Raw genomic sequence first — 9,845 nt, 5'->3', positions numbered from 1 at the left:
GATGGCCCGTTATTCTCCGAGGGGCCCGACAGCCCCCGGGAGCTCCAGGATGAGGAGTCGGGCAGCTGCCTCTGGGTGCAGAACTCCAAGCTGTTGGTGATCGAAGTGAAGACTATTTCCTGTCATTATAGTCGGCGCGCTCCTTCTCGACAGTCCATGGACATCCAGGCCAGCTACTGGGCCCGTGGGCCCCAGAGCCGCACGTGAGTGAAGGAGGGGTGAGGGGCAGCAAGTGGTGGGGCGGGAAGTGGGGTCCAGAGCTCCCCGCTGGCGCCAGCCATCGCTGCCAGCCCCTTCTCTTTCCCGCGCCTCCCTCCCCCACTCGTCGAGGACCGGGGCCTGAATCCTTGAGCGCTGTTTAGGGGGACAGGAGTGCTAGTGGCAGGCGGTGAGATGGGGCAGTCGCTGTTAAAGTGTGCATGGAGAGATGGCGGGGAGTCTCATTTCGACTTCAGCCCTAACATAGACGCACGTGCACTCGCTCAGACACTCGCACGAACCCTCCCACATGGCTGCCCCAAGTGGTCTCCAGTGCTCCCAGCTCCCCGGACCTCCGCTCTCTGTCCCCGCAAACTGCTCACCTGGGTTCCTGCTCATTGTCCCAGGTGTAGGCTGCGCCCGGGATCCCCTGAGCCGCCACCCCGCCGACCCTGGGCCTCCAGGGTGCTGCAGGAGGCGACCAACTGGCGGGCGGGGCCCCCCGCCGAGGTCCGAGCCCGAGAACAAGAGAAAAGAAAGGCGGCGTCGCAGGAGCGGGAGGCCAAGGAGACCGAGAGAAAAAGGCGCAAGGCTGGCGGGGCCCGACGGAGTCCCCTAGGTCAGCCCCGCCCAGAGCCCCGGAACGCCCTTCGGGCGGCCCAACCTACAGGGTTTCCAGTTTTCTCCAGACCAGAGCGCTTCGGGCCGGTGGGGCGAGCGCCGCGACCATCCGTGCTCCCGCAGGGTGACCCAGGGGTTGCATGGGCGGGGCCATGGGGAAGCAGAAGGCCAGGGCCCCCTAGCTACGAGGCTCACCTGCTGCTGAGAGGCGCTGCAGGCACAGCCCCAAGACGCCGCTGGGACCGGCCGCCACCCTATGTGGCTCCACCTTCTTATGAAGGTCCCCACAGGACCCTGGGGACTAAGCGAGGCCCGGAGCTCTCCCGGGCGCCCACCTCTTCAGCCCCAATTCCAGCCACCACCAGGACAGAGGGAGGGCGCACGAAGAAGAGGCTGGATCCTCGAATCTACCGGGATGTTCTAGGAGCTTGGGGTCTCAGACAGGGACGGGGACTCTTAGGAGGAGCTCCGGGCTGTGCAGCAGCCAGAGCTAGGCCAGAGTCTTGCAAAGGGGCCGTAGAGAAAAGCTCAGGCCTTGCTGCTGCTGGCTTGAACAGTGCTGGCGATGGTCATTCCCAAGCCAAACCGACTGGCAGTCCAGGCACCGAGGCCGCTCTCTCTGGGTCCACGCCCAGCAGCCCACCACGTCCTGTTCCTAGGTCCAGGCAGCACCTCAGGGGGTCAAGGAAAGGGAAAGAAGGAAGTGAGCAGAGATGGCTTCCCACATGTTGGCTTGCCTCCCCTAAAAAGCCTCCGGTTAGGCATAGCCAGACTCTCCCTAGACCCTGGGCTCCGGGAGGCACCGGGTGGAAAGAGTCCCTGGGTCAAAGGGAGGGCACAGAACGTGAGACCCTGGAAGTTTGGAAGGTGACCCGCCGTGCCCACACCCTGCCCCGCTGTTCCCGAGGTCCCGCTGGTAGGGAAGGCATCTTTGTCATTGACGCCACATGCGTGGTGATAACGTCCCAGTACGTTCCGACCCCTCGAGCCCAGCAGGGTCAGCTCGAGCCCTCTGGGGAGTCATGCATTGTGAGCGACAGCCTCAAGCAACCTAAGCCCTGCCAGGAGGAGGAGGGGGCCGCTGCCAACCCTTCAGTTTGCCAAAAGCGACTGTTGAGCAGTCGAGTCTTAAACCAACCGAGCGAGGGCCGCGAGTACGAGGCTGAGGGCAGACAGCGGGGGGATTCTTCCTTGGAGGAGCGCTCCTCCAGCGGTTTGGGGTTCCCTGTCGGCGGCGAAGTGAACCCGCGAGATGCCCCCACGCAGCCAGGTAGCCCAGAGCACCCGACCTTAGGCCCAGCGGCTCCAGGATGCTCGGGCGGCGTGAAGGGCTCAGAAGCGGCTGGGGTCCCGCGGCGCGCGGGCGGGGGCTGGCCGCGGACTCCAGGGCCCTACGCCGGGGCCTTGCGGGAAGCCGTGTCCCGCATACGCCGCCACACCGCCCCAGATTCGGACTCGGACGAAGCCGAGGATCTCAGCGTCCACAGTGGCTCCTCTGATGGAAGCGACACAGACGCCCCAGGCGCCTCCTGGCGGAATGAGAGGACCCTGCCTGCGCTTGGGAACACCCGGCCCAGGGAAGGCGGCCAGGCAGCCGAGCTGAGCGACAGTATCCCGGAGATTCTAGACGTCATCAGACAAACCGAGGAAGGCCTAGTCCGAGAGGACACCGGGAAAACGCCACAGGGAAACAGAGAGAGGGAGTGAGCGATGCCCCTCTTTGTTCTCGTGTCGCTCAGCCCATCCACCCTTGGGCTCATCGCACTCCTTTTCTCTCTCCAGGCTTCGTTTGCTTCCTTCTTTCCCACCTATACCTGTTCCCACACTTGAGACAGAGGGGGTGGGGGGGGAGGATCGAGGGAAGGCAGCATTCGCCAACTCAAGGGTTAGGTTCAGGGAAATCGAGGGTGGGATCCCACACCTGCCACATTCGGTGTGGAACTGAATGTGGGGATGGTGGCCATGACGGTCAGGGCAGGGTCCCTGACAGGAGATAAAAAGTCATGGAGAGGCTTTGAACCTAGTGACTGAGTGGAGGAGACAGAGGGACTTTTGGCAGAGAAGAAATGAACGCATTACACACAACCAGCAAACTGGCAAGAGGGCTGCTCTCTTTGATGTTGCAAGTCAAGTTTCAGTTCCAGCTCTGCCACTGACCTAGCTGGTGGATCTCAGAGTAACTATTTTTTGCGCCCGGGCATCCCGGACTTGTGTAAATGTAAAATGAGCGCTTTCTGCCTCCCATTCTTTTGTCCCTGGGATTTTTGTGAATAAGCGAGTAGAAGCTGAGGTTTCTTACCCACTTAGGCCATCCTCAGTTCAGAAGACTGTCAAGGTTTTCAGATTTAAACGGACAAAGGGCTTCTACTCCAATTTCCCAAGTTTAGGTGAGTGCTCCCCAAAGCAGGGCAGGATGAAGGCCCTACCCATCACTGCCTCTGGCCTGCTGTGGTCCGAGCTGGAGAGGGAAGGTAGACAATGAATCAGTTGGGGACACTTTTAGGCCTTCCCCCGTTCCTTCATCTCTGGTCCTTAGTGACGCTCTGAAGTGTTGCCGGGATTTTCCACGCAGACGGTATCGCCCACCGGATAGGACCCTGACAATGTCCGTGTCTCTCCAAGGAAAACAGCCAGGCGAGGAGAAAGGTTGATCTTCAGCGGACGGTGCGGGGTGTGATACTCGCTGTGGCCACTACGGGGCGCGCGCAGGTCGCGGATTTCCCCGGTTGCTGGTGCTCGAGTGCCCCTACACCAGCACTGCCAGTTATCTGGATCCCCAGTCACCGGGCGCCGGGTTCCTGCCTTGACACCTCCAAACCGCGCGCGGGGCCGGGAGCAGGACTCCGGTCTCCCAGACTTCTGGGGCGCGCCGAGCCCTTCTTTGTATTAATCCACCCACGCCAACCGGTTTGAGACCGACATTTAAGCCCTTTTTGTTCTTTCTTTTCTTTCTTTCTATTTTTCTTCTTCTTTTTTTCCAACCCTGGGCACTTCCTCTGTGTCTGCCATTTACTAGCCATGTGACCTTGGCCAAATCACTTCACCTCCCTGAGCCTCAGTTTCCTCATCTGTCAAATGGGGGTTTATAAACACCTACCTCGCAGGGTTGTTGTGAGGATTTAATGAGGTAATGTATATAAGGCGTCTTACACAGTGCCTGGCACATAGTAGGCGCCCAATAAATCTACCAGTCCCTTTATGCAGCTCTGGAGTCTCTCTTTCACTGGCCTGTCCCCACTGTGCCCCTCTCTCAGGGCTTCCTGATTTCTTCCCGCTCGTTGTGAGGGGAGGGGGACGCCTCTCTTGTGGAAACTTCTAGTCCACCCTGTCCCCTGGCTGGGACTCTCCCTTCCTTGCCCCCCCCCCCCGCCTGCCTCCCCCGCCGGCTCTTCCCTCGGCCCCGGTGCACTCTCCCCCACCCCTCATTCCGGGCAAGGGCTGAGTCAATCTAGGTAAATTTAGCCGCGGGCTGGGCAGGAGCGGGGGCTTCGCCCAGACTCAGTCACCAGGTCGAACGGGTCCCCGGCCCCACCTCTGTCCCGACTCCCGCTAATCTTAACTCCCGCAACTCCTCAGACCGCTCTTCAACCACTCAGGCTTTTAGCCGCCAATTAGCTCGACATCACACCCAGAGAGACTCAACAGCAGGACTCAGAGGGGGCAGGGCTCCCCGACCACAGCCATGGCTGGCCTTGACTCAGCGGATGGGGGTCTCCTACTCGAGTTTCCCAGCTCTAGGGGCGTTCACTGGTCGGAGCTCGGCAGGAATATTCATTCACCTGCGATTCTGTCTGTAACCTACATGTTTCCTGTTGCTCTTGGTGGAGGAGGCCAAGGAAGCCGGGTCACCCTGGGCAAAAGATCAAAGATACCAAAGGTCTTACCACGTCCGAGGCAGCCCTTACTGCTGCCAAGCGAAACCTAGCATTTACTGAGCGCTTCCTAGGAACAGGGCCGGGCCCAGGGTAGAAATGGCAAGGCCTGCCTGACAGCGAGGACGATTGTGTTAGGTTCTGGAAAGAGTCAGTCAAGGGAGATCCTCACTTTAGGAGATCCAGGGAGAGTTCACAGAGGAGGTGACATTTAGATAAAAATTAGTGAAAGAAGCCCGGTTGGTGGCACTCGCCTTTAATCTCATCACTCAGAAGGCTGGTGGGACTTTGGGTGTTCGAGGCCAGCCTAGTGTACATAACGAGTTGCATGCCATCTAGGCAAAATAAAGCATATATATTAAACAGAGAGAGAGAGAAGGAAGCCAGGCATGGTGGCACTTTCCTGTAAACTGGATTCAGAGGTAGGAAGATGGTTACAAGTTTGAGCCCAGCCTGGTTTACAGAGCCTATCAGCCTATCCCAGTTCAGCCCAGCAAGATTCGGTGTCCAAAAAAGAAAAGGGAGGGGGAAGGAGAGTGCAACCCCTTGGGAATGGGGGTGGGGTGGCGGCTTATGGTAGTATGCTTGACTAGAATGTGCACAGTCCTGAGTTTGATCCCCAGCATTGAAAAAGACATATCCTAGGTTAGATAACAACCACCCGTTTTGTGTGGGGGAACATTTGGGTATTTAGGGTGTCAGGGCAACACGCACTTCTTCCAGAGCTTGCCAAGGATAGAGTCGGAGCCAGCTGCCAAAGTTCTGGGAGAGAGAGGAGGAGTGGCTGCAGATTTCAGGGCCAGACCCTGGTAAGTAGTGTCTTAGGCCCCCCGTGGGGCCCTGTGGGTGGCAGGTTAGCGACTCCCTGCTGTGAAAATGACTTCTAAATCTAGCTGCGTCTGCCTGCCACCCAGCCTCCTTCTGAAGGAGGGCACAACCACCCCCTCCCTGTAACCGCCCCCTTGATCAGGAGAGAAGACAGTGGGTACAGGAGGGCTGCTCTGTTGGGGGGCAACAGATCTTAGTTGGTAGGGGACCCCATGACCCTCCCAACAGCCAAGTTCTTCCTGGGAGCATTTTCTGCCCCAGAGTTCTGTCGTGCTTGAAAAGGCATTAGAGGAGCCAGGAGCCCTGCCTTCTTCAGACTTGGGAGATCTCTGGGGTGTGCTGAGTCCCTCTACAAATGGCTGAGGAACCCAAGACACAAGCTGGAACTGCGACATCAAATAGATTAGCAGCGATGTGGATGTGTTCGCAAGAGGGGAGAGCTGTGCAGTGCAGGGTCCTGGGATGTGTGCATAGAATGTCCATTGTTGGGGGGGGGTAGTGTTCTCTCAGCATTACTCACTTGTCCACTTGCCCATTGATGTTATATACCAGAGACATCGAGGAAACTCAGGAAACACCTTTGGGGAACTCACATGTACACTAAATTTGGAGCAACAGACAGAAGATTACGGAGGTGCCTCTGCAAGAAAGACATTCAAATTTGTGAACCCTTCCCTATTTTGTGGAAAGAAGTGGGAGGAGGACAGGAGATCACAGAGAGGACATCTCCTTGGCCTGGACTCCTAGGGAATGGGATACATCTATGAATGCCTCTGGGAGATGAGTCTCCAAGAGTGCACATAGAGAGAAAAATTTAAGCTAGGGGTGTTCCTGACTCTGCATGGCATGCCATGAGGTAGGTTCTCTTTTTTGAATCACTTTGTGTTAACTAGAATATGCAAGTCATCTGTGGGTAGAGGGAGCATCCATCCATCCAATCATCCATCCATCCATCCATCCAATCATCCATCAATCCATCCATCCAATCATCCATCCATCCATCCAATCATCTATCCAGTCATCCATTCATCTACCCATCCATCCATTCATCTACCCATCCATCCACCCACCCATCCATTCATCCACCCACCCATCCATCTATCCATCCATATATCCATTCATCCATCTATCCAGTCATCCATCCATCCACCCATCCATTCATCCACCCACCATCCATCTATCCATCCATATATCCATTCATCCATCTATCCAGTCATCCATCCATCCACCCATCCATCTATCCATCTATCCAGTAATCCATCCATCCACCCATCCACCAATCCATCTATCCATCTATCCAGTCATCCATCCATCCATCCATCTATTCAGTCATCCATCCATCTACCCATTCATCCATCCAATCATTCATCTATCCACCCATCCATCCACCCACCCATCCATCCATCCATCCATCCATCCAATCATCTATCCAGTCATCCATCCATCCACCCATTCATCCATTCATCCATCATCTATCCACCCACCCACCCACCCATCCATCCATTCATCCAACCATCCATCCATCCAGTCATCCATCCATCAATCCACTCATCCACCCATCTATCCATCCATCTACCCATCCAGTCATCCATCCAATCATCTACACAGTCATCCACCCATCCACCCATCCATCTATCCATCCACCCATCCACCTACCCACACAACCATCCATCTATCCATCCACCAATCCACTCATCTAGTCATCCATTCACCCATCCATCCAGTCATCCATGCATCCATCCACCCACTCACCCATCTATCCTTTCTATGCATGCATCTATCCATGCATCCCACCTATATACACTTACTGATCTATCCACAACTCATCTATCAACCATCTGAGTGCCTCTCCATAGCTATCCATGCATCTACTTCTTCATCCATGAATCCACCTATTCATCATTTGAATAGGTCCCCATCCAGTGCTGGAAAGAATGACAAAAGGAAAGACACCTAGCCTGTGTCCTTAGGCAGGTGGAAGCCTACTCTGCTGCATACACGGATGGCCAGCAAAGCATCTCCAGAGCTCAGACAGGCAAGGTCACTCTGCCAAGGGAAAGCTGAAGATGGATGTTTGAGGCAGTTCTCACCAAGATGATGAGGAAAAGGGGTGCATCCAGAATGTGAGAAGACAAGAATTCCACAGGGAACAAGGCCCTGGAGAAGAAAGAGGAGCTGATCAGGAAGAGGTTACTGAAGGCAAGGATAAAGTATTTGACCTTCACTAGGAGCAGACACGTACACCTGTAGTCCCAGTTACATGGTGGGCTGTGGGTGGGGAATCCCTTGAGCCCAGGAATTCCAAGGCAACATGGGAAAAGCAAGGAGACTCTGCCTTTGGCTAAAGAAACACAGGAGCTTTTGTGAGAAGAATTGAAAAAATGATGACAGAGAGTTTTGAGCTGGGAGTAGCTTATTGTATTTCAGGCTGAATATTTTCCTGATTCTCCATCATGACCTTTGCTGTGTTTTCTCTTTTTGGTTGGTTGTTGGTTTGGTAGTGATGGCGGCACTGTACTGGAGTCTCACCATATAGCCCTGACTCACCTGGAACCCTCTGTTTAAACCAAACTGCCTGCGAACACCCAGAGATCCACTCTCCTCTGCTTCCCAAATGCTGTGAGGGAAGGCGTGTGCCACCATGCCTGGTATCTTTGTCGACTTGATTACCTTTTGAAATTTGCTACTAGAATATGATTTACTTACAGATCATGTTTTGACTCTGTAGCTGCTAGTTCTTGGCATGGAACACGTCCTCCAAAAAGGATTGTATAAGAAGGGGGAAGTGAGGCAGGGGAATGTAACTCAGTTGATAGAGTACTAGTCTAACATTCTAAAAGCCCCCCATTTTGTTCCCAGAACTCTATAAACTGGACATGGTAACCCTGTAAGTCCTAGCACTCAGGGGGTTCACGGGGTGCAGGCAAAAGGATCGGGTATTCGCCGTTATCTTCAGCACATAGAAAACTTGAGGACAGCTTGGGGTGCATGATACATTACTTCAAAAAATGGAGGGACGCCGGGCAGTGGTGGCGCACGCCTTTAATCCCAGCACTTGGGAGGCAGAGGCAGGTGGATTTCTGAGTTCAAGGCCAGCCTGGTCTACAGAGTGAGTTCCAGGACAGCCAGGGCTATACAGAGAAACCCTGTCTCGAAGAACAAAAACAAAAAACAAACAAAACAAAAAACAAGACAACAAAAAAATGGAGGGATGATTTAAAATAAAAGCTGTGAAGACTACGCAGCCGTGAAGGAGGGTGGCTGCCGCCCAGCCAGAGTCCAACCAGAGCCCAGCCAGGGCCCAGCTAGAGCCCAGCTAGAGCCCAGCCAGAGCCCAGCTAGAGCCCCCTGCTCTATCTTCTGTCTCTATCCTCTTCACTAGTGTCTCCAGAAGCTCTCCCAAGATTCACCACGAGGTGGCGCTGTTCGAACTTTAGCTCCGGGCTTTAGCAGGCTCCTTAGTGTTTCAGCTGGTCAGTTGCCCATCCAGGATTGTCCAGGAATGCTCTAGACCTCTCTCTCTCTCTCTCTCTCTCTCTCTCTCTCCTTCTCTCTCTCTCTCTCTCCTTCTCTCTCTCTCTCTCTCCTTCTCTCTCTCTCTCTCTCTCTCTCCAAGAACTAGGTAAATGAAGAGCTTGAGGACAGACGTTTAAGAGAAGGTCTGACAGACCACAACTTCTGTGCAAATACAGGCCTCATGTATCCTGTCATCTGAGGTAAAATATTAGGATCTTGTAAAAATAACAGTGACCAAAAACATAATTTTTGATATCAAGGGTCTCAAAATCAAGTCTCATCCAAGTCTACCCTTCTTTATTATATCTTAAACATACACACACACATCACACAAGCACACACACGAGTTCACACACATACATGTATACACACCACATGCACACACACCATATGCATACACACAGCACATGCACACACACTGCATACATATACACCCCCCCACATACATGAGTTCAAAACACATACATGTACACATAACACACACCATATGCATACATACACACCACACTCGAGCACACACTCCACGTACAATCACACATGCACACACACACAAATACACATGCCACATGCACACACACATACACACACACACGCACACACACACACACACACACACACATGCACACACACATTTGTTCCCTAGGACTACTCCCTTGTCCCAGAAGGCCATCTTCATATGACATGTACTCTTTGGAACGACTCACATATCTAAATTGGGGTTTTCTCCACTTAATTAAGGGTCACGTTGGTGTGGCCCCTGGAGAGTGTTCTGACTCTAGATTGTTTCTTCCCAGGATGCTTCTGCGCCCT

General features: G+C 54.2%; 1 protein-coding gene across 1 annotated transcript; it reads left to right on the top strand.

Annotated features, from left to right (window-relative positions):
- Positions 1-85: 85 nt before the first annotated feature.
- Positions 86-4,022, top strand: Ddn (dendrin). Its single transcript, XM_031358854.1, has 2 exons — positions 86-203; positions 606-4,022. The coding sequence occupies exons 1-2, from the start codon at positions 157-159 to the stop codon at positions 2,524-2,526; spliced, it is 1,968 nt and encodes a 655-aa protein (XP_031214714.1). The 5' UTR covers positions 86-156; the 3' UTR covers positions 2,527-4,022.
- The last annotated feature ends 5,823 nt before the right edge of the window (positions 4,023-9,845 follow it).

This window comes from Mastomys coucha, unplaced genomic scaffold (genome assembly GCF_008632895.1).
Source record: "Mastomys coucha isolate ucsf_1 unplaced genomic scaffold, UCSF_Mcou_1 pScaffold11, whole genome shotgun sequence".
Lineage (NCBI taxonomy): Eukaryota > Metazoa > Chordata > Mammalia > Rodentia > Muridae > Mastomys > Mastomys coucha.
This window is presented reverse-complemented; position numbering and strand designations above follow the sequence as displayed.

What these genes read in the sequence shown, in the direction of transcription:
- Ddn (XM_031358854.1), top strand. Translation starts at nt 157, where the DNA reads ATGGACATCCAGGCCAGCTACTGGGCCCGTGGGCCCCAGAGCCGCAC. An exon ending in CGTGGGCCCCAGAGCCGCAC is followed by an intron (nt 204 to 605) that starts GTGAGTGAAGGA and finishes TCATTGTCCCAG; the next exon opens with GTGTAGGCTGCGCCCGGGAT.